At 51.0% G+C, this 23,313-nt stretch overlaps 1 protein-coding gene across 2 annotated transcripts in view; it reads right to left on the bottom strand.

The window, feature by feature from the left end:
- ITGA11 (integrin subunit alpha 11) overlaps nucleotides 1–23,313 on the bottom strand; it is a 126,076-nt gene that overhangs the window by 36,814 nt on the left and 65,949 nt on the right. Inside the window, exons 4-10 of one of the 2 annotated variants that reach the window (XM_027067624.2) lie at nucleotides 21,342–21,433; nucleotides 18,350–18,464; nucleotides 15,551–15,678; nucleotides 14,384–14,532; nucleotides 9,811–9,955; nucleotides 9,173–9,338; nucleotides 7,712–7,782 (exon numbers count right to left, since the gene is read on the bottom strand). In XM_027067624.2, coding sequence (XP_026923425.1) covers nucleotides 7,712–7,782; nucleotides 9,173–9,338; nucleotides 9,811–9,955; nucleotides 14,384–14,532; nucleotides 15,551–15,678; nucleotides 18,350–18,464; nucleotides 21,342–21,433 — 866 coding nt within the window. Of the gene's footprint in view, nucleotides 1–7,711; nucleotides 7,783–9,172; nucleotides 9,339–9,810; nucleotides 9,956–14,383; nucleotides 14,533–15,550; nucleotides 15,679–18,085; nucleotides 18,264–18,349; nucleotides 18,465–21,341; nucleotides 21,434–23,313 lie in introns of those variants that run through there. The other variant, XM_053223821.1, reaches the window with a different exon arrangement.

The raw sequence follows: 23,313 nt of genomic DNA, 5'->3' as shown, positions 1-23,313 counted from the left end.
AAGGGGGCTCGTCTTTAATTGCAGTGTAAGTGGGTGCTGCAATGCTCAGGCAGGAAGACGGGAACTCTGGCTCCCCGAGGGGCAGGCAGTCTCCCTGTTACTGACTCCAAGGTCACTCCTCACTCTCTGGGCTGCCCCTACACCCTATCCACCACTACTCCACCTCCTTAAACAACCTCCTTGAACAAAGCTAGTGGATACAGGAAGACAGATAGCAAGCCCTTGGAAGCAGGGAGGGCCACCTTCCTGGGTGACCTTGGTGACTCCTGGCCTGGCAGGTTGTGCCCCGGCTTTGGGCTGTGAAAGCACTAGCAGATGAAGTCACCTCTCTCCTCCCCTGAGCCCTAATCCTGGCTGACTGGCAGGATTTGAGGTTCCCCCGCCACGTGGGGCCCGGGGCACCCCATCTCCCCTCCCCTCCAATACCATGGTGCCGACAGAACAATGTGATTCTGGCCTTGGGACAATCAGGGCCGTGAATGAGCAGGTGGGCAGCGTCACCATGCAACAGTCTCACTGGTGGCCGCGGAGGGGGCAAGACTGTGAACCTTACTCAGACCTTCCATTTCTCATTTCCCAGGGGTCACTTTAAAGAGTGAAGTTGATCTCAGATAAGGTTTAAAAAGTCCAAATTCTCTGGAAGTAGAACTGACTGTTTAGACAATGTTTTTCTGACCGCAAGCAAGCTGGTCTCTGGAGAGTCTGATGTACTTGGTTGTGTTTAATGTCGCACTTCCTAATTAGCTTTTTCCTCCCGGTCTGTGTGAGCCTCAGCCTGGGAGCGCCGGATGATCTCCTGGGCCAGGATCAGGGCCGGCACCTCAAAGACTCATGGCCAGTGCTCCTTGCACTTGGGGTGTGCTCCCTTCTTTGCAAAGTACTTTCTCAACCAGCCACCCATTTGTGAGAGACCAGCAGGTCAGATATTCATTACCTGCACTTGACAAATGGCCTCCAAGGTTCAGAGAGGGAAAGGGACTTGTCCGAGGCTGCAGAGCAAGTCGGGGCGGGGCTGGGACTTGGAGCAGGGTGGTGGGTTGGGCAGGGGAGAAAAGAGCCATGGGCAGCCCCCAGACTCTGCTCCCAGTTTTCCATTGGAGCACCCTCTAAGAGGACAGTGACGTTTGGGCCTTGTCTCTCTCCTCCCTCTCTCTTCCGGCTGAATCCAAGTTTGCTTCTGCAGGACCAGGCTTCTTCCTTCAGGGAGAGGCCTCTGAAGATGAATTTTTGGCCTTGCAGGTGACTGGAAGTCTCCATGATGTACTGAAGAGGACTGGGATTCCTCTGGGGAGGACCCCGTATGTATGTGGGACTTGGGGATTCCACTGGACTTCTGGATTTGGCAGCACTGGGCCAGCTAATTGCTCACAGACTCTCGCCTTATGCTGTTTCACCCTGGCAGTGCCCGTAGGCCTGTGCTCCCAGGGGGCAGTCTTTTCTTGAGAGGGCTCTGTTACCAGGGAGAGCCTCGCTGGGAGAGGGCAGGCTGGGAGGGCAGGAGGAGCAAACCTCAGTATGGCACTGTCTTTCCCCAGCTCGGAGAGCCTAGGCATTTTGAATTTGGAAAAAATCTGGAAGGGCAGGGCCCCAAAAAAGGCCAAAGCCTTGACAGAGGAAGCCAAGCATGTAGGCCCAGCTGGAAAACAAATACCAGGGCATTCCAGGGAAGAGCCTCATCCCACGCTCCAGGCTTGGCACTGGCTCCCTGATTTATGGCTTCCTTTCCCGTGGGGCCACGTGAGCTCCCACCAGATACTGCCACGGTGTGCCTGGGTGGCCTTGCACATGGACCCTTGGCACAAGCTGACTTTTCTAGTGCCCTGTGCAGATGTGAGGATGCAGGCATGGTGGCCCTCAGCAGGTCCAAGGCCAAGTCCATGCACTTCCTATAGACAACGTGTACCCGTATTCACTCTGGCATAGCACCTGCCGTCTGATTCTGCTAGCTCATCAGTTAGTTGCCTTCTGACCTGGCCCCTGCAGCAGTCTTGCCTCCCTAGCTGAGCTGAATGTTCCTGGTACATGTGACCATGTCCCTCCAAACTATGTCCCCAGCCGGTCCGTGTCCCCAGGGTTGGGTCACATCCCTAACACTAGAAACAGCATCATTAAGGGCAGTGGCTCCCAAACGGGGGGCAGTTTAGCCCCCAGGAAATATTTGGCAATGCCTGGAGACAGTTTGGGTTGTCATAGCTGGGGGTGGTGTTGGGGTTGGTGTGGCATCTGGTGGGTAGGGTCAGGGCCGCTGCCTACAATACACAGGATGGCCCTGCAGCAAAGAATTATCCAGCCCAAGTTGGCAGTTGGGCTGAGGCTGAGAATCCCTGGCCCAGTGGTTAGAGCATGAAGTCTGGAGTCAGACATTGCTGAGTTCCAGTTCTAGCTCCAAAGCTTCTGGCTGTGTGACCTTGGGCAAGCTTCTGTCTCTCTTCCTTTTTTTCTCCCTCCCTCTCCCTCTCTCTCTCTCTCTCTCTCTCTCAGCCTCAGCTGTAAATTGTTTTGTTGGGAGAATTAACATTTTTAATTCTTAGCACAGAGCTTGGCAGTCAGCAAAGGACTTGGTATAATAGTAACTCCTCTCGTTCTTTTATTCATCCATAAAGCATCGGGGACGCGGGAGTCAAAGAATCACATCTCATGGTCAAGTTGGTGCTGCAGAGGAGTCATTACAGCAGCCTGAGGGGAGGCAGCCTATTTGGGGGGCCTGCAGGAAGCGGGGGGGGGGTGACTGAGGAGGTGGGTGGAGTTAGGACAGGATTTTAAGAAACCCTTACTTGATCGTAAGTCTCAAAATGTACACTTCTAGTTCCAAGCCTCAAGACTCGATTCCGCCAGTGTTTTTCAGACATCTGCTCAAAGACTGAGGTTCAGAGAGGTTAAATGGTTTGTCTGAGGCCACACATCCAGGCAGTGCTTTCTTCTTGCCCAGCAGTAATGGAATGAGAATGCCAGATGCCAACAATTCTTGGCTTTGGATAGGTGGTCCTGTGCACTGAGTCCTGTCCTCCTCCCCAGGCTCCTCCATAGCTCCCTAGTGCCTGCATGTCCACCATCAGAGTGACTCTAGAAGGGCCAAGAGCCCCTCCTAAGGCAAATACGTCGTGAAGAGGGCGGGTTATACTTTTCACTAATTGCTCGGATTCTGTCATAGACGATGCATTTTTAACAAGCCTAAAGTGGAGCCTGAGGAACAATGAGTGCCAGGAGGTTTAGATGGGGTTGGGCAGGAAACACCCAGAAATGGGCCTTCAGTCTTTCTGTGGAGAGAAGCCCTTCACTGTGCCGGAAGCTGGTAGGCACGGTGGCAAGGAGGTGGTGTGGGGAACAAGGTCCACCCTGTACTTGACGGCTTGTTCCTGATCGGCGGGTTGGTTGTCTCTGCTCAGAGGTCCTGGGAACAAGGCTCAGGAGTGGGGTGCTTGGCACCAGGGTTCAGCCTGAGACACGGAGCTGGGCTTAGGAGGAGACCCCAATGACCTGGAAATGATTCCTGCCACCAGGAGTCACTTGGGAACGATCTGGAACAGCACGCCGGCAGACCCTGGCTACCATGTCCAGGCCTCATGGGGTGGAGCCCGCGGACAGCGCTGACTGGCTGCCCTAGCTAGCACGTTGAGGGGTCCACGGTTTAAGGTTATGGGGGTGTAGGAGAGGTTCACAGCCTCTAGGTACCAACCCCTCATGTCACCATATGGATCAGTTTCTTTCATTTTTTTTTAAGTTTATTTATTTTGAGAGAGAGAGACAGAGAAAGAGAGAGAGAGAGAATGAGAGCAAATAGGGGAGGGGCATAGCGGGAAGGAGAGAGAGAATCTTAAGCAGGCTCAGCACTGTCAGTGCAGAGCCTGAGGGGTGGGGGAGCTTGAACTCATGACCTGAGCTGAGATCAAAAGTTAGATGCTTAACTGACTGAACTGTGCAAGGCACCCCAGTTTCTTTCATTTTTGATTGAATCAAATGTGCAAAACTAGTTCAAGTGTTTTTGTAGTGGCTCGGTCAGTTAAGCGGCCAACTCCTGATTTTGGCTTCATGAGTTAGAGCCCTGCTTCAGGCTCAACGCTGTGGAGGCTGCTCGGGATTCTCTCTCTCCCTCTCTCTCTGCCCCTCCCTGGGTTGAGCTCTCTGTCCCTCTCAAGATAAATACATAAACTTAAAAAATCAAATGTAAACCTCTTAGGAAAGATTACAACCTGAAGGCTTTCACAGCTAAGCAGCTTAGGCAACAGCCAATGACCTTGGCTATCCAGCCCACAGCTCCAGCAGAGGCTGCGGGAAGGGCACAGGCTGAAGAGGCTGGAGGGTGGCTGGGGCTGCTGGTCTGGGAGGTAGGAGTCTCCCCACCCTTGACCTATGTCAGACATAACTGAGGGCTGGTCTTGCTGGATCATCACGTGTAGGTTCAAGGGAAACAGTCTCTTCCCATCTCAGTTGAGTCACCAAAGTATTTGTGTAGACAAGATCCACCCTAATAAAACTGCTTCCTTCTGTAAACTTTTGGGGTTGGGGAGAGGTAAGAGTTCCATGTGAAATTCCTCTGCAGAGCCCCTGGGTGGGAGCAGCACCCTAGCTCCATCCACCACTAGGGGGCATCCATAATTTATTGTCCCCTTCCTTTCCTGCACACTTTCCATCTTGGCTTGTGCGGATTGCAGACTCAGAGTCTATGCCCCCTTGGGAGGTACAGATCCCTTTTGGAAGCTTTCTGGCAGACTCCTGCAGCTTCTTCTTGATTACCCAGCTCAACAGGGAGTTCACCACCTCAGCACGCAGCCAGGACTAATAGAAGCCACTCCAGCTGTTAGTGATCTTTGCATTCATTTCCAAATACTAATGGAGCCCCTGGCTTCAAAATCTGTTTTGGAATTTGACTGGAGATCCATAGCTGGCCTTTCTGGTGGTCATTTCCAGAATGTCCTCTTTCCCCTTTATGGCAAATCAAGACTAGAGTTTCCTGGGTTGACTTAGGTCCCTGGGTTTCCCCATGGCTCTGACCTTCAGCCTGGGATGCCATTCCTGTGGTCTGGGGCCTTGGGCTCTTTGGGTGACCAGGTGATGTTTTGGGGTCTCCTCTCTACCCTGGCACTAGTCTCCCCTTCTTCTTGCTGTTCTTACTCTTTTTAAAGACTGCTGTTCTTACCCTTTTGAAGGCTGGTTTCCTTGCTAGACAGGCAACAGCAGCCCAGGTGATGAGCCACCAGCCCCTTTGCTATTTGAGAACATTCTATGAGGTACTTCCTCCAGGACTAGAGACCTTTCCTTCTGACATAACTAAACAGGCCCAGGGAAGCTGAAGGCTTCTTCTCACATTTGCAGGAAGTGGCTGTCTGAGGCCATCTGTGGAACACTTTTGGAGGGGATGGAGGCTGAGAGCTCACCCAGGACTTGGACTCACTCGGGCTCGAGACCTGCTCTGGGAAAAGCTGAAAGGCTGGACCACTGCTTCCCATCTCCGGAGAGGGCTGACCAGCCCTGAGAGCTGTGGACCTGGACTCCCAGGGACAGGACGGCTGTGGCCAATTATGGTGGCCTCAGTGGTCAGCATCAGCACTGAGAACCCTATGTGCCCTAAAATAGCAAACCCAGTGGCCGGTCACACCACCAGATAGCCCGCCATTGTTGTTCCATTCTTTTGGATTTGGAAGGATTGGTTTTTTCTTTTTAGGTATTAAAAAGAAGAGTCTCAGATTCAGACTTAATCATCTTCTCTTTAAGAGTCGTATCAGATAGAAACTTCCAGATGCCTGTCACTTGAAAACCAGACTCGGGGGCGTTAGAAGAGCTGGGGCGGTGATAAGGATGGGGAGAGGCACTCCAGTCTCTCCAACCAGAGGAATGAAAATGAGTTGGACACGTGGAAGAATCTACACAGGGCAGTGCATGACCTTGACCTAAACAACAGGCCAGGGCTCTGAGCTCTTGGTCTCCTCTGTGCAGTGGGTGGCGGGGGGTGGGGGGGCTTGGGGGGTGGTGTCTATCCATGGATCCTTCAAGGACTCTTCCTGCTCAACATACTGAGATGCTTGGGTCCTTTTTAGGGTTCATCTCAAGTATTCCTGAACACCTGAACCTCAGTGTAACCTCCCCTTCTCTTCGAGTTCCCCGATTCCTAGGCATGCACAGACCACAGTGTTAGAAGAGAAGCCTGCACCTTCTGGGACCCAGCGCAGGGCCCAGCACAGAGAAGGCACGGAAAAGATTTGCAGACTTGACCATCTATGGGGCGCCTGGGCGGCTCAGTTGGATGGGCGTCTGACCTCGACTCAGGGCATGATTTCACGGTTCGTGGGCTCAAGCCCCGCATCGGGCTCTGTGCTGACAGCTCAGAGCCTGGATTCTTCTTCAGATTCTGTGTCTCCCTCTCTCTCTGCCCCTCTCCTGCTTGTACTCTGTCTCTCTTTCTCAAAAATAAGTAAACATTAAAAAAAAAACAAAAACAGGACAACTATTCCTGCCTGTCGACCTGGCAGGGCTGTGCTGAGCCTGAAATGGGGCATAGGAATTTCCTGGAGAAGTTTAAAGTGCCATGCATATACAACGCACTGTTATAATTATAGGTGGCTGCATTTGTAGCTTGCTGTGCCCGGGTGGGCACGAGTCTGTTCCAGATGCAGTCCGGGAACAGTGGCATGTGAGTCAGGTTTCCGTCCTGCTGCCTGTTCACATGTCCCCCTCCGCCTCCGATTTGGGGTTTCTGACTCAGACCCCCTGAGATTCCACTCGCTCTCGGGGAGCAGCTGCTAGGCGTGGGGAGGAAGAGCGTGAGACTCGTATTTTCCTACTTAGGTCACTTGAGCAGGTCACTTAGACTTTGTGTGACTCAGTTTATTTGTCTGGAGACCGGGAACAAGGAATCCTGCCCTATTCACCTCACAGTGTTGTTGGCGGGGGGGTGTTCAGTGAGATAATGGAGGTGATGCGGAAGTAGGCAGGTCGTTTCTGGCAGGTTTGGAGGCATACATACACTCCCACGGTGCCAGCCTGGGGCAGAACACCTAGGAACCTCTCTGCCCCAAGCATGCCCACTGACATGGACTCCTGCCAGGTGGTCCTCCCAGCATGCAATGCTCCCAGGCAGGGGGTCCACTGTTTATGACACATTTTCGCAGATACCGGCTCTCTGCCCCGCCCTGGCAATCCCGTGAGGTTTCCGCCCCATCTTGTCAATCGGAACCAGGCGAGGCATGTCGAGGGCGAGTGACAGCCCGGTGCTCTGGGCCGCCAATGTAGAGCTTCTGACACGACATGCTGCTTGTGATGCCATGTGGCCATCTGGGTCCTCTGCCATCTGAGGCCGAGTCTGCACCAGGAGCACAGCTGGTCCATCTGGACCCCCTCCCCGCACCAGCTCAGGGCCATGCCCCTGCACGCACAGGCTGCCTTGGGCAAGGGCGTTATTGGCGCAGGCCAACAGCCTCTGCCATGTTGACCCAATTTTTGCACAAGGCTCTGTGGGCTGCAGGGGACCTTCGGACCTGGAGGAAATGCCCCCATCAGCTCCCTGTGCAGGTGGTTCGATATTTGTAGCTCACTCCCTGATGAAAAGGGCTTGTAAGTTGAAGGCCTCGACTTCCCCCTTGCAGCCACAGAAGACAGAGGCAGAGAGACCCGGAGAAACAAAGTGGGGGGTGGGTGAGGGACAGCCCAGGAAAGGCGGCGTGGCCACCTAGAGAGCCGGAAAGTATGTGGAAGGGCGGCTCCAACCCCGACCTACCTCCACCACATGAGAAGAAAAGCCGGTCTGGGACATCTCCAGCCCGAAGGACGTCTCATTCTTGTTGGTGCCTAAAACAGAGGGACAGAAAGTCCTCAGCTGCACTCCCAATTGCTTAGCGCCACCCACCTGCAACCCCATCCATGGCACCTGTGTCCTGGGGCACCTCCGGGGAGGGAGGAGGGGGCCCTGAGGCAGCCCACACAGGGAGGGCACCTTCCAGGTGGCTGTGGCTTCACTATCAGTAGCCCAGTCACTGCCGCAAAGGGTTTGGGACGAGTTATATGACAGAGCATGTATGCCATAATGTCAATATAGGGGAAAGAGCAAGAAAAGCACATGGAAAGAAACAATCTCCATCGTTGGCAAGAAATGGAAATTCCATTTCTTTCCTCACTTCTCTCATTCCTATTATTCACCAGATTTGGTTCCAGATGCCTCTGGATGATTCCCAAACATTGAATCAAACCCTCGGGAGGGGGACCTGTCACCACCCCAGATTTGCACAAGTAACCCATGTGTGCTGAAAGCCCCTCCCCATAGAGGGCCTCCCGGAACATGTCACCGGCACCGATCTTCTCAACACCCAAAGGCAACCATTTCTGGGAGAAATACACTCAGCTGAGTATAAGTTCTGGCGGGAGTGTTGAAACTCAGGTTCAAAGTTTCTATTCCTTTATCCTTGTGGATGAGGGCTGCTTTCGTCTCCTCGTGTGTCTGTAGCTCATCTTTTCCAAAGTGCTGCAGACTGCTCGGGCTTGTCCACACTGCTTTTTATCTCTGTTTACCATCCCCCCCATGTGGCCCAGCCCCGTGTTGGGAGGAACGGCTATAGCAACACATGGCTCAGAGGAGATCCGTGCCATCGAAACCGAAGTTTAAACAGTAAGGAGAGGGGTGCCTGGGTGGCCCAGCCGGTTGAGCGTCCGACTTCAGCTCAGGTCGTGATCTCACGGTTCGTGAGTTCGAGCCCCACATCAAGCTTGGCGCAGAGCCCGCTTCAGATCCTTTGTCCCTAGCTCTCTGCCCCTCCCCTCTTCACACTGTCTCTCATTCCCTCTCAAAAATCAATAAACATTAAAAAGTTAAAGAATGAATAAATAAACTTGAATTTCAGACAATTAGCAGATAATTTCCTAGTATAGGTCTGCCACAAACACCGTATTTTATATTTGCTAAATATGGCAACATTAGTTCAAAGCCCGTCTCTTCCCAAAGCTGTGGAAGCTTTGGCAAGTAACTTAGGTCCTATGAGCTTCCAGTTCCTCGGTGGTAAAAGGAGAATGTCAGCAAAGCCACCGTCCAGGGCTGTCTGTGAGGTCCAGCACAGAATACCAGGGCCCTATCATGAAGGGATAGCTCCTGCTAAAGCTTTCTGTGTTGTGGGCCTGGATCTTGCTCTATGGGGTTCACCTGGTGTGAGCCCAGGAGCGTAGACCCCTCTTGGTATGTACCCCTCACCTTCCAAGCTGAAGATCCTGTCCCCCAGGGCATCAACAATGTCCTTCAGGGCCGCCTCGTCAGTAACGTTGAAGAAGTGCTTGTCATCGGGGTCACTGGCGATGTATTTGATCTCATTTAGAAAAGCTTCTGGATTGATCCCCCTGCGGTTGTAGTAGCCCAGGACCTGCCAGGGAACGGGGGCAGGGCGACAAACCAGGACTTGGCACAGACCTCCCCACAGCCCCGCGGCCCCTGACCCCGCGTGGCTGGAGCCCTTTTTGGTTGCCATGGGCAGAACTCGGGGTCCCACCGGCATTTTGAAACAGGCTGTTTTGTAGGGGGCAGATAAGGCCCCTGTTCTAAGATAGGGTTCTGGGGGCTGGGTGGCTTGGGGGTGTTTTCTTGTGTTTTGAAGGTTTTGGCAATGGAGGAACTCTCCCCCAACCCCCAGCCTGTCCCCAACTGTTGCAGATAGCCCTTGACAGTGCTGAAAGAAAATTCCCAAGGTGCTCTTTAGGAGAGGATGAAACAAGAAGAGGCCCGTCCGGGGGCCTGGGCAGCTTGCTCACTACCCAGAAAATGCCCCTGGGAGTCCCCAGGGGTCTGACGGTAAAGCCTCTAGGGGCGGAGGGTGGGACAGGTGGGGCAGGACTCACGGCCACAGCGTATCTGGTCACGTTGTCTCTCTCGCTTTGCTGGATCACCTTCTCCAGGTCTGGGCTGTCATGGGACTCCCCATCTGTGATGACAATCATCACCTTCTTGGCCCCTTTCCTTCCGCCTTTCTGGAAAGCCTCTGAGCTGAAAACAGAGCACAGGGGGAGGGTCACAAGAGAGATGTAGGGATGCAGCTCCCAGCGATCCTCCAGAGGGGCTGCTGCAGATGTGGGGCCAAGCCCCCTCACCTCCCCAGGGGAGCAACCCAATAGGGTTTGGATCTCAAACCAAAGAAGAAGCTGGGTTGAGGTGCCCACACTACTCATTTGCCAGCTACTCAGATAGGTCATGTATCTGCTTGTCTTTAAAAAGTAACTTTAAAGAGCCTCTTTAGGGTCCTGACCATGCTGTTTTGGGCAAGCAGAGGGAGCAGGTGGGTTTGGGAGAAAAGTTCAAGGTCAGATGGAGACCTTTAGACACCCTAAGTTAGTGGCTCAAAAACCCAGCTGTATATTAGAATCACCGGGGGGAGTTAAAAAAAATGCCAATGGCTAGGCCCCACCTGGGCATGTAATCAGCATCTCTGGGGCATTGCCTGGAAATCAGGCCATTTTTTCATTAAAAATTTTTAAAAATGTTTTTATTCATTTTTTGAGACAGAGAGAGAGAGAGAGAAAGTGAGTGAGTGAACAGGGGAGGGACAGAAAGAGAGGGAGACACAGAATCCGAAGCAGGCTCCAGGCTCTGAGCTGTCAGCAAAGAGCCTGACGCAGGACTTGAACCCTCAAAGCACAAGATCATGACCTGAGCTGAAGTCAGATGCTTAACCAACTGAGCCGCCCCGGTGCCCCATCAGTATTTTTCAAAAGAATGAATACCGGGGTTGAGAACCACTTCCCTACATACTGAAAAGGTGACAGGCCAGAGTAATTCAACACCCAAACAACACTAATCCATAAAATACACATAATGACATCCGAAAAAGTTCTGCTTTTCCCCACAAGGACTACTTTGATTCCATTTTGGGAATGATTAAATATCAAATTCCATGACAAATATTCTTCTCTCTTGCTTTTTACTTTGTTTTGTGCCTGGAGCAGGTGCTTGGCCTGCCTCTCGGGCAATCCGGCCAAGGGCCAGGGGCCTGGCACGCTGACCCATGATGCTGCAGAGAGGCTCTTACAGCTGGCAACCCATTTCAGAAGCATGAAAACTGGCTGTGGAACCATTCTGGCTCTTGGTGCCTCTGTGGACAACCCTCCTTTAGATCGTGAGGTTCTGAGTAGGACAGACATGGTCTGAACCAAAAATCTGGCCCAGCAGGTAGAATTTTCCAATAAGGATCTAAAACCAGATGCTTCCCTTAGATTCTATGTTGACTCCCTTGGGGTCTGACCCAGGGAGTTAAGCTCTGCAATGCTAGGTTCAAGCTCTGTACCACACGAATCTCTTGTTACACGGAAGCTGATGAGCTTGACATGCATGATTTAGATGTTGACGAATTCACAAAACCTGGAATAAGTTAGTTCAGAGCATCTTCAAAGCTCCCAGTGAAGAGAAACAGACCATCTGCCATTCTCTCAGCTCTATGATGTTGTGGATATACTGACTTAAAAAAAAAACAAAAAACCCTTGGGGGCACCTGGGTGGCTCAGTCGGTTAAGCATCCGACTTTGGCTCAGGTCATGATCTCACGGTTCATGAGTTCGAGCCCCACCTCGAGCTCCCTGCTGTAAGCTCAGAGCCCACTTCAGATCCTCTGTCCTCCCCTCTCTCTGCCCATCCCACCCCCCTCTCTCAAAAATAAGTAAACATTTAAAGAAAAAAAAAAACACCTCGTATTTTAATATGAGCCATGAACTGAAGGAGGCCAGAGGCACAATTGACATGACTACAGCGACTTTTGAGCTTAAGCCTCACCCAGTGGAGCAAGAACTCTGCTAGTTCATCAAAGGAGATTCTAGATGTTTCCATAAACTCATTGAAGGATCAGGCTGAGGCATGAAACTCCATATAAAAAAGTATGGCAGGGGAAAAACAGGTTTTATTATATATGGAGTCAAGAAAAATTTTAGGTTCATATTTTCATATAGTAGAATTGTGTGAATATCTGTATGCATTTGTAATGGGGTAAATATTGACATGATTCATCAGATTTAAAATTGTGATTTTCTACCGAGTAAAAATCCTCGGATTTATTCCTTTGCAAATCAGATTATAAGTTCCTTAAGAACAGTGAGAGACTTATACTTACAACAGTTTCCGTGAACCTGGAAGCCAGAATGATCTATGGAAAAGTAGGCCATATCATGTCTCCTTTCTGCTCAAAATCTTCACTGGCTCCCATGTCTCTGGGGTCCTGAGAATGGCCCACCAGCCCATCGTAATCTGGCCCTTTTGTCCTTCTGTCCTTCCAAGCCCTTCTTCCTGCTTGCTCCCCTCAATAAAAAGTGTTGAGTGAGCTCAGTTGGAATGACATCATTATCCCCATGGCCCCCAAGCCATACATGACTATTAGATTCACCTTTATGTGCATATCTGATGAAAACACTCTCAAGCCTAAGACCCTTCCGTGGCCAGTCATGGTTGTTCTAGCTATGACATTATCATCCTTACAATCTGGCTTCAATACCCCCTACCCCAACACGAACCTCACACCATGCTCAAAAGGCTCTAAACATAAGGATTCCTTGAGTTTCCCCTCTTCTACCCTTAGTCAGGAGGAATGTCTCCTTTTCACCTCTCCTGATTGAATCCTGGGGTCTTCCTGGGACAAGCCTAATGCCAGCCCCTCCTGACAATCCTTCCTTGGATCCTACCCTCTCATCCTTACTGAGTTAGACTGATGCTTTTCAGAGTTTCCCTATTGGTCCAGGAACCAGATTACCAGCTTTGATAACCTCTCAAGTCCATGGCCTGGATCTTTTTACTTTTTCAGGTGCCCAGAAAAAATGCATCGTGAATAAGCAAGGAGAGCATTTTCCCTTAAAACACACCCCCTGTAACTTGGGACTTGGCAGGCTGAGAAGATCAGATTTCAAACCTCATTTGAGGTGCAGACTGCATAGCCCAGTGGTGCTCATGAGTCACGACTGGATTCAAACTACTTGCCGGATTGCATACTTGTAATCGTTCTGGGGGTGGTCGGCTATACCCCTGTATAAGTCACTTAGTTCACGCTGAGGAAGCAATAGCTCAGTGGGCATGGGCTTCCTCTGTTGCCCCAGCAATTTCACAAGGGCCTGATGGGGGCCCCAGGGACTCATCCCAGTGACAGCAAAACAGCAAAATGGCCCATTCCTTGTGAGGATGGGTAAAAGCCATCGTTACACAGAGGAAGGTTCCTTTAGGAAAAAAGTTTGAGCAAGTTTTATCAGCAAACAGAAGTTGATTAGTGGAGCCGTAACTTAATTATAAAGAATTGTAAGGTTGGAAAAAAATGTAATTGTTTGACCACATGAAATCTCCTAAGTAGCTCCTAACTCCTAAGTAGCTCTCACACTGTGGAATTCTGTTAAACACGTCAGCTAATCCTATGTGAGGTGGGACTACCAGAGAATGAGCCTGTGGTCTCAATGGCCATAGTAGAATTCATGTCTATAGGTGTAAAATGTATACATTTAAAATCTATATGCCTTAGGAGTTTAGGCCTCAGCTTGAGAGATCTTGGGGAATTGCTTCTAAAATCACTCACCGATTTCAGTGGGGGTGAGCACAACGTTTTGTGTAATGGCAGTCTCACTGGAGCCAGCACAAAGCCATCTGTGAGGGCAACTTCTAGAGGTAACCTTCATTATCACTGTGAGTGAGTTCGGGTGTGATTTTTAAGGAGGCAGCCTTGTTACTCCACAACCTCAGAAGTTAGACTTACCCGTGTTCCTCACACTCCATTGATGACAGATACTCCACAGGAAGATTCTGCCCTCATGGAACCTACAAACTTTTTATAGGGTCTCTGCGGCACGGCCCATTTTCCATAGTCGTTTGCAACAATACCTCCCATCCCAAACGTTCTTCTGTGATGTAACCTCTCCATTCCTCCATCAAGGGGCAGAGTCAAATGCTCTTCTCCTAGAATCTGGGCTGGCCTTAATGGCTCACTCTATCAGTATAATACGACAGAAGTTATAGCCGGGACTTTGGGGGCTAGGTCACAGGCAATCTCAGAGTTCCTGTGTGGGCCCGCTGGAAAGCTCTCTTGGGACACTCCCTCTCAGAGCCACATGGCCACGTGTGGGTGCTCAGGTCACCAGCCCACACTGAGCTCCCAGCCAACAGCCCAGAGCAACTGCCAGCCACATGGGTGCGCCATTTTGGAAGTCCAGTCCAGTCAGCTCCTCAGATGACAACAGTCCCAGCTGACATACCAGACTACCACCACAGGAGAGATGCCAAGAGAGAATTGACCAGCTGAGCCCAGCTAACCCCCAGAGATTTGAGGGGTTAATAAATTATTGTCTCAAGGTAGGGAATTTTGTAGAGGATTGTTATACAGCAGTATGTAACTAGCACAGTTATCTGAGATTTAAGTAGATTATTATTATTTCTATTTGACTAGGATCTTTTTTTTACCGAGCAAATTCGATGCCAAATGCTGTCCGGGTCTCTGTTCCTCCTCTCTGCTCAATGTGGCTGGCAGCTTCTACCACATCTCTTACAGACCTGTAGTCATTGAGGTGAAATTCATGCACCACGTCTTCTCCGTACTGGACAACCCCAACCTGCAAGGCAGGGGAGAGGACGACAGAACATCTTGGTCCCTGAGAGCTGGACCTTTGGAGGTGAGGCTCCCCAGAGTCATCTCTCTGTCTGTGACTGTTCGAAAATGAGGAAGGCTGGAGAGTACCTGGGTAGAGCAGCAGTTCAGGAAAGCTCTGGGAATGAATGGATGGCTTGGTGACACAGGTGGAAGGTGCCTCTCGAGAGGGGAGGCTGTGATTTAAAGAAAGGCCCAACAGATTCTGTTTCTTGCTGGAGCACAGAATTGAAGCCTAAAATATTAGCAGCCACGTGGCTGGAGCATTGTGGCATTCTTCACCGAACGCTGGAACTAAGTTTCCTCAAAACTTAGAAGAGAAGAGATTCTTTTATCCCCAAGGCTGATAAGATATAGACAGTATTCATAGCCTCGAAGTAAACCAAAAACCTTAAAAGACTTACAGGGGGATTAGAATGAGAAAGCCTTCCTGTTGGATGGGGCCCGAGTTTATCTGGTGCCTTTCTAATGCTGGACATGCACCCACCATATCCTAAAGATGATCTTCCAGTCATGAGGAAACTCACTCCCTTTTTAACAGCTGTAGTTGCTACGGAATAATTTCTTAGATTGACTTGAAATCTGCCACCTTGTCCCTCTTATATGTCAACCCTCACTTGGCTATGACCTCCCCCTGAGTCTTCTCTCAAGATCAGTGTGTCTAATCCTCCCGTGCCTCACTTGGCAGGGTTCTACGTGATCTTTCCTACCTTCACTCTACCTGGTTACCTGGCTAAAGTCTTTCTTAATAGGTGGCATCTATCCCGGAAGATAGGTTTGACCAGTGAAGTGGGGCCTCCCCCAAACTGTCCCCGGATGTGCCCAGCAGAGTTGGGTGTCCTGGGCTCAGGGCCTGGCACTGACCCTTGCACCTACACCTTGCCAGCACATGCAAGGATGCGCTCCTCCCTGACCCAGGGTGGCGTCTTCCATAGGTTTGGGGAGCCCTATTCAGAGGAGGAGAGAGTCCCAGAGATGCTCACCTGGATCTGCCCAGGGCCGATGTAAAACTTCTTCAGGATGTTGATGAGGAAGTGCTGGACCTCCACCCAGGGGTAGATGCTGTTGGAGCCATCCAGGACAATGACGATGTCCATGTAGGTCTGGCACCCTGGGAAGTGGGGACACGGTCATGGCTGCCCAGTGAGTCAGCGTCTGCTTTCAGTCTCTGATCCTCCAGATGAGTGCCCAAAGGACAACAGAAGAAGGCCCCTGTCATGTGTATATAATTCCCTTACCTGGGGAGCTGTCCTTGGGCTAGTGGCTGATTTGGGCGACAGGAATGATGAGCCCAGGAACTCCTGGCTCAGCTCAACCACTCTGTGCTGGCTGTTCGAACCAAGCTTTAATTCAGCCTGATTGCCTCCACTCTTCATCAGGGACTAACCTGCCACCGGCTGGGTTAATGCTTCTGAGGCAGCCATCCTGCCTGGATCAGTAGCTCCCTGTCATTTGTTTTACTGCAAAGGCAGGCTGCACTTACCACATTTAGTCCAAATGAATGAGTTTCACTTTTTATGGTGTGCCGGCTAAGACCGTGGGATCCTGCACCAGACTGTCTGACTCCTGGCTTGGCTGAGCACTAGCTGTGTGACCTTGGGCAAGTAACCTAACCTCTCAGGGTCAGTTCTCTGCTGTAAAACAGGTGTGACGATAGGAGAGGGTCGTCCTGAGGAATCAAGGAGATGAGCCTTGTACAGAACTGAGCGCAAAGTCAGTGCTCAAGGAATCTTAACTGACCCTCTTTTCATTTTTTTCCCCCTGTGTTTTAAAGCAAACTACTCTGTGAATGTGACAATGACATCATCGGGTCAAGCGTTTGTGCATTTATCTCTGCTCTGAGCATAAAGGTTTCTCTATATTCTCGTAATATTAACATCGCGTTACAACAAACAATAAAAACCAACAAAGAAACGTTGGTAGCGTAACAAATGCAAAAACCTTCTTTTAAAATCTGAATAACTTCGTCCTCTTTGTCAACAGTTGGGGTCACTTTGCAATTAGTTGTCCCGATGTGATGTGATATACACTACACGACATTATATCATGTGGAAATACTGGGTATCTGTTGACTTTTACTGGAGAATTTTCACACTGTTGTAAAATCTACTTTATAGCAATATGGCAGAAGCCTTTTGTGTGTTAACAATTCCAGTAACTCCTGTAGCGTGAAGGTGCACTCTGATGAAGTCAGTGCCCACCAGAGACAAGAAGGTGCAGGCTTTGTGTCTGGGAGGGCATTTTAGAAGCATTTGGGTGACTGGGAAGCTCACAATCACCTCTGCTTTAGAGTCGTATAGACGTTCTTGTCCCCACCTGCATGCCGTGTGCAACATGTGATGGCCCAATACTTCTGGGCTGACGGCACCAGATAGCTTTGTCCTCTTCCAGGCTGGTTTAGCTCCACGCCTGTGGACCAAGCAGCTGTGCGGTGCCAGTGGCCACAGTGGTGACCACGGCAGCAATTCCTTAATTAGGGGGAATTCCTAATCTAGCGGTAGGAGCCAGGTTTCTCTTGTTTTTTAAGCCATCTTTATTATTAGAATGCATTTATTGCTGCTGATTTCTTTCTTGCAATTTCACATTTTTCTTTTGAATCATCTTGAGAAGAACTTTGCTTTACATCTGTGGCTCCTAAACAGGGCTGAACACTCCGGTGAACACACACACACACACACACACACACACACACACACTCACACATACACACACCCTGGGGCTTGTCCCAGATATACTGAGTTACAGCCTCCAAAAGGGGTGCCCTGGGACCTGTGCTTGATAAACTCCCAGCCAGATGAGCAGGCCTCCATCAGAGGAGCTTCCAGAGGCCTGGATGGTCATATGTTGGCCTGTGGTGAGGTTCCCTGTTCACAGCTCATGTGACTGACCTTGGGCCTCCTCCCCAGCCACAGCACCTCCTTTCCCTTGGCCACTCTGGGAGCATAGAATCAACACCTCCTCCTTACCCTTAAAAGAACCACTTTCCAGCCCCTGCTGGCTGATGCTCCCTCCCCACCCCCATCCCCCCCCCCCCCCCCCCCCATGCATCATCCTTCCATCTCTGATTGGGCCGTGTTGTTTGCAGGGAGGCTGCTATTAACCAGAGGTGCTAATCCCCTCACCCTCAATAAAACGGTTAGCAGCTGCTTGGGTGATGGTATTCAGCTCAGAGGAAACAGTGAGGCTCGGAGCCAAGTAGTTTGGGCTTGCTGGAGACAAGGTCTGAATATTTTTCCCCGGATTTTCTTGGCGGGTGGGGAGTGAGTGGGAGGTTTTGTGTTCCATGAGGCTCTGGGCAAGCGGGGTGGAGCCTCCTGATATCCAGGAACACCAGTTAGAGGGGACTGTTACCAGGGATAATTCTGTTTTCCTTGGCCTTCCACCTACAGGCAACTGCATTGCACAACATCAGAGGGCACCATTCACATTGTAGTCTAAGTGAACAACGTCCCCAGAGTTGTGCTGTGCACAGCTTGCCTGCTATACGTAGCTGGCCTAGCACCCCCTCCCCCACTCACAGTGGGTTTGCAGTGAGCCTCTCTGGTTGCCAGGATTGTCTTCATAACCTCGGCTCACTTGCCGCCCGCCTTCACTTTGGGTAACCCGCAGGTTCTGCATCAGGGCAGGGCTAGCCACAGTTTCTGGAGAAGGGTGGAGCTAAGCAGGTTCTGGATGAGGGCGGGGCTAGAGTCCCGGTGCGGCTTTGTGGTGGTGATCAGAACTCAGAGCCTCCCGTGACTGTCAGCCACCCTGCATGGATCTACAGATTTGAAGCTACTTACTTTGGAGAGCGGGGGCCACCGTCTTGGCGAACCTGAAGTTGGAGTTGACTCGTGAACACATCCCGGTGGTGTAGTAGGAACTCCCACACTCGTGAGACCAGAGGGGGCTGCAGGCCTGTGAAACACAGTCCAGACCCCCAGTCAGTAGGGGTCTCTGGGAGGGTCCAGGCCCAATAGCCTTTGGCCCAGCCTAACCTCCGTGACCCAAAGCATCCTCTGACTATTGGTACTCCCAGGATTTAGAGAGTCTTCTTGGAGTCTAACTGAATTCTTTCTTGCCATAATGTGTTCTAGTTCCCTTGGTTTCGGGTGGAATAGAGAAAAAATAATTTTGGAATCCTCCTTTGTTGTATTTTCAAGGGTCCCATTCTCGACTCCATCATCTAGAGTTATGACTCTTCCCTACCTGCCCACCCCACCCACCACACAGGATCATCCATGGGAGTGGACCCTTCAAGGTCACTAGAAGAGCCTCTCTGAAGATGTCACCTGAACGTCCTTACTGAAAAGACTTCCAGGTCCCAATAACGTGCCCATGCCTCTTCGTGGGGAAAGAAAAAAGAATGTTTCTGCTTTTTTTCCCTGAAATTTGCTACCCAAAATATTGATGTCAGCTCCTGATTTAAAGAATGATAAGTCCTCAGAGTCAGGGTCATTACAAATGAAAGCCCAACTCCATGTCTCCATTTTTGTACTGTGCCAGGAAACGCAGGACTAAAGTTTGTGCTGTAATTTCCTTTGGTTTGGAAAAATAATTATTCCACTTCTAACCTCTTTCTTTGATTAACTTTCTTTTTGTACTCAGATTTTAAAGGTTTAGTTTTACCTGTGTCCTTTGTTGAAGCTGCAGTAATTATTTCCGGAAGTATGGGGAGAATAAAGAATAGGAGGGTGGGTGATGGATGATGGCTAGAGGAATAGATGGATGGGTGGATAGATGATGGATGGATGGATGAATGGATGATGGATGGAGGAATAGTGGATAGATTATGGATGGTAGGTAGATGCATGATGGACAAATGGATAGATAGATGGGTAGGTAATGGATGGATGGGTGAGTGGATGGATGGATGGAAGGATGGAAGGATGGCTGGGTGGATGGATGATGGATATCAGATAGATGGATGATGGATGGATGGATAGGTAGATAAATGATGGATGGATGAGTGGGTGGATAGATGATGGATGGGTGTAGGAAGGGATGGATGGAAGGATGAATGAATGGGTGGATAAATAGATGAATAGAGAGACAAACAATTGGTTGGGGGATGGACTGATGAGTGAAGGGTGAATGGATGAATAAATGAGCGAATGAGTGAACAAAAGTTGCTATTTATGGGTGCCTGAGTGGCTCAGTTGGTTGAGCATCCAACTCTTGATTTTGGCTCAGGTCATGATCTTATGGTTCGTGAGACTGAGCCCCGCATCGGGCTCTGCACAGACAGTGTGGAATCTGCTTGAGATTCTCTCTCTCCCTTTCTCTCTGCCCCTCCCCCTGCCCACACTCTCTTTTTCTCTCAAAATAAATAAATAAACATTTTATAAAAGGTTTCTTAACCAATGCACAGGGACTTAACCAATGCACAGAAGCCCCAGAGGGTGTATCACACCACCCTTCTTGGGCTTGCTTGCATCCCACCTTGTGAAGCAGGTGAAATCAACTTGGTAGGAGCATGACAAGGAGCCTCAGAAGGAAAAGGGAGTAGCAACAAAGCCCCTGACAGGTCTGCATGTGGACAGGACCCAGGGTCTTATTTGCCCTTGGCTGGGATGGTGAAAGGCTGTGGGCCAGCCATACACCGAGACATCTCGTGGCTTTCCCTGGCAGGGCTACTGTGCTCTCCTTAAGCCCCTGAGCATCCCAGTCATCTCGTTGTCCTGGTGTTTGGTGATCCACACCCTGGACGTTCCATCTGTCTGTCTGTCCAAGGACAGCCTTGGACAAGAAGGAAGAGTGACACAAGCCCTCCTATCTTAAAATGAGTGGTTCATTTTATTGGTCTTTCTGGGTAATTTTTCTCTGAAATCCTCTCTTGCAGCCATTTCTAGAACTATCAGTCCCAGCAGGATCCTGTTTTGAATCCCCAGCATCATCCAGCTCGTGGTGGCAGGAAGTAGGCAGTGCCCACCATGATACCTACACCCACACTTGCTGACTGCGTGCAAAGTGCGCATGCACTCGCGTGGGCAGGGTGCAGAGACCTGAGAGCAGCTGTTTCTGCCCCAGCATCACGTTTACACTACTCACTGGCTTATCAGCTCTTCCCTGACCAGCATTAGGCCCCAGCAGGGCACGAGCTCTGTTGACTGCTGACTCCCCAGTGCCCGGCATGTGCTCAGCACATCGTAAGTGCTCAAAAAATTATAATTTAAATGAAGAAATGTCCCCAGCAATTCAGTGCATGCACCCCCTCTGCTTTCTTCCTTGCTAAGACCCATTGTCTCTTCTTTATCTATTTTTTAAATGTTTATTAATTTTGAGAGAGAGAGAGAGAGCAAGAGACAGAGAGACAGAGTGCGAGCAGGGGAGGGGCAGAGAGAGAGGGAGACACAGAATCTGAAGCAGGCTCCAGGCTCCGAGCTGTCAGCACAGAGCCCGACGCGGGGCTTGAACTCACGAACTGTGAGATCATGACCTGAGCCAAAGTCAGACATTCAACCGACTGAGCCACCGTGGTGCCCCCATTGCCTGGTCTTTAAAAGCAAATTGAAAACCTCCTCCAGAAAGCCTTCCCATTTAACTCCGGGTGGCCATCACTCTGTGTTTCTTCCCTCAGTTGTACTAAATCTGTGTTTTCTACTTATGGCTTCCCTCTAGAGTCTTCTTAGGGTGTGTGGTATTTCTCTGATTGAACCTGGAGCACAGATTTGGGCTCTGCCTCAGAGAAGCCCCCTCACCCCCTGCCTCTCCTGGCCCCAACCAAGGGGTCTGGTGGGGGGGTGGGCAGGAGGGGCTGGGGCTTGGAGAGAGGGTGGAGTGGGTGGCTCTTACCAGGAAGCTGTTGTCCTTGGGGTTGGTGGCCAGGCTCAGGCCGAGACGCATGTTGTCCTTCCGCTCAGACACGTTGGAGAGAGTGACCCTTCCTGGGGTGGGAGGGAGGAGCTTAGCCTACAGCCCCACCTCCACCCCGGCCCCAGAGCCTGCCACTGCCATCAGCCACCTGATGTGTTTGTGGCAGGGTCAGGGCCGGGCAGAGTCCTCCCCAATCCCCCCTGCCCCTCTAGAGCCCTCGCTCGCCAGCACGTCCATGCAGCCCTTCACGGTTTACGAAGGCCTTGCCTAGACATGGTCTGATTACTTCTTCACAATTCCCTGAGAGATGAGCAAACTGAGTCTCAGAGAGGCCAAGCAACCTGCCCAAGGTCACACAGTCCGCACACGGCAGAACTTTCCGTTGCCCCATCCAGCTAGCATTCCCCACGTCCTCCGTCCTGCACTTCCCAGAGCACCCGACTGAGGCTGGCTTCCTCTCTGCAGTGTCCCCTCCACATCTGCCTGCAAGTCAGTCTGCCATCAAAACTTGGCAGTCCGTGTCCTACTTGTGACTCTGCTTCTCTGCTCACCAGATAAACCGACACAGGATAGCCGATTCTCTCGCGGGTAGCGGGAATGTCATTCTGTGGTTGGCCACCAAGAGAGCTCAGTAGGCAGGGTCATTGGCCAACTGAGTGTCGGGAGAGGGTTGTGGCAGAATAAAACTGCTCAACAAAATTCTGTTAAGGTTGTACTAAATAATTTTGCAGGCCACTGAAGGGAAGGAAGCAAGCTTGAATTCCCCACATGTGTGCTGGGACGTAAATGTGTGAGTGTGTGTGTGTGTGCTTACGCATGTGTAGGGGCATGGGGTGTGGGGGGTTAGAGGTCAGGGGAAAGCGAGTCGGGCATTGCATTAAACCCAGAGCAGGTCAATCTTCATGTACTGTGAGGAGCGGCGAGATATCGTCCCTGCTGACTTCCAAGGACGTGGATGGCCTCTGCCCAGAATGGTTTGCTAAATTAGCTTCACTGGTGACTGGAAGTGTGAAGGGGGCACAAGCCAGCAGGGCCTGGGGCCGGGCGTTAGGAGAGGCCAGGCCTGACTGCGCTTGGGGCTGGGGGCTGGGGGCTGTTGTGTTTGTTGTTGTTTTCTCTTTGGGTTCCCTCAGTTTATAGTGAGGCTCCTTTTGAAATCCAGCCCCTCTTGGCTGTGTTACGAGTGACTGAGATTGTTTTGTTTTGTCTGTCCGTAGAGGCCAGAGAGAAAAAGAGTAGTCATAACACTGTGTTTTTATAATGCCTCTCATTTACAAAGTACCATCCACACGCGCCCTCCCAGGACCGCCTCTTGGTCCTGGGACATCCTGAAGTCAACATTTCCATTCAACAGAAGAGGAGATTGAGATGCGGAGAGGGGTCAGTGACTTCTAGAAGGTCACTTGCTGGTCAATGAGAAGAGTGGGGACTCAAACCCAGGCTGTGCACTGTTATATCCTGAGCTCTCCGTCTCATGGCAGGGCTGTGGCGGCAGTGGGGGGGTCGTGAGAAATCTGGAGAGGAAGCTCCAAGCCCTGGCTGGGCGACCTCCACCCCTCAGTGGCTTGGGGAGTTCTGCACTGCACTTGAGCTGAGGCACGCCCTCAACTCACCTCCCCATGCCGTCTCCTTCCTCCTGGTCCCAGAGATGGAGGTGAGACTGCCCGCCCGGAAGCAGGTGAGATTAGTAAGGAAGATCCTTGTGTTGGAGTTAAGGAAGACTTGGGCTTAAGTCCTGCTTTTGCTGCGTATGGGCCTCAAGGACTTGGGGCAGCCACTACCCTCTCTTGGGGTTTGGTCTGCCCTCTGTGAACAGGAGAGGTTAACGTCTTTCTCAGTGGGGCTGTCTGAGGACCCTGGGGCACAAGCCCCACCTCACACAGAATCTGCCTTCCAGAATCACCTCCTCTGCCTGAGCCTCTGCCCTTCATTAAAACCCTGACTTCATCCA

The sequence above is a fragment of the Acinonyx jubatus genome, chromosome B3 (genome assembly GCF_027475565.1).
Source record: "Acinonyx jubatus isolate Ajub_Pintada_27869175 chromosome B3, VMU_Ajub_asm_v1.0, whole genome shotgun sequence".
NCBI classification, from domain to species: domain Eukaryota; kingdom Metazoa; phylum Chordata; class Mammalia; order Carnivora; family Felidae; genus Acinonyx; species Acinonyx jubatus.
This window is presented reverse-complemented; position numbering and strand designations above follow the sequence as displayed.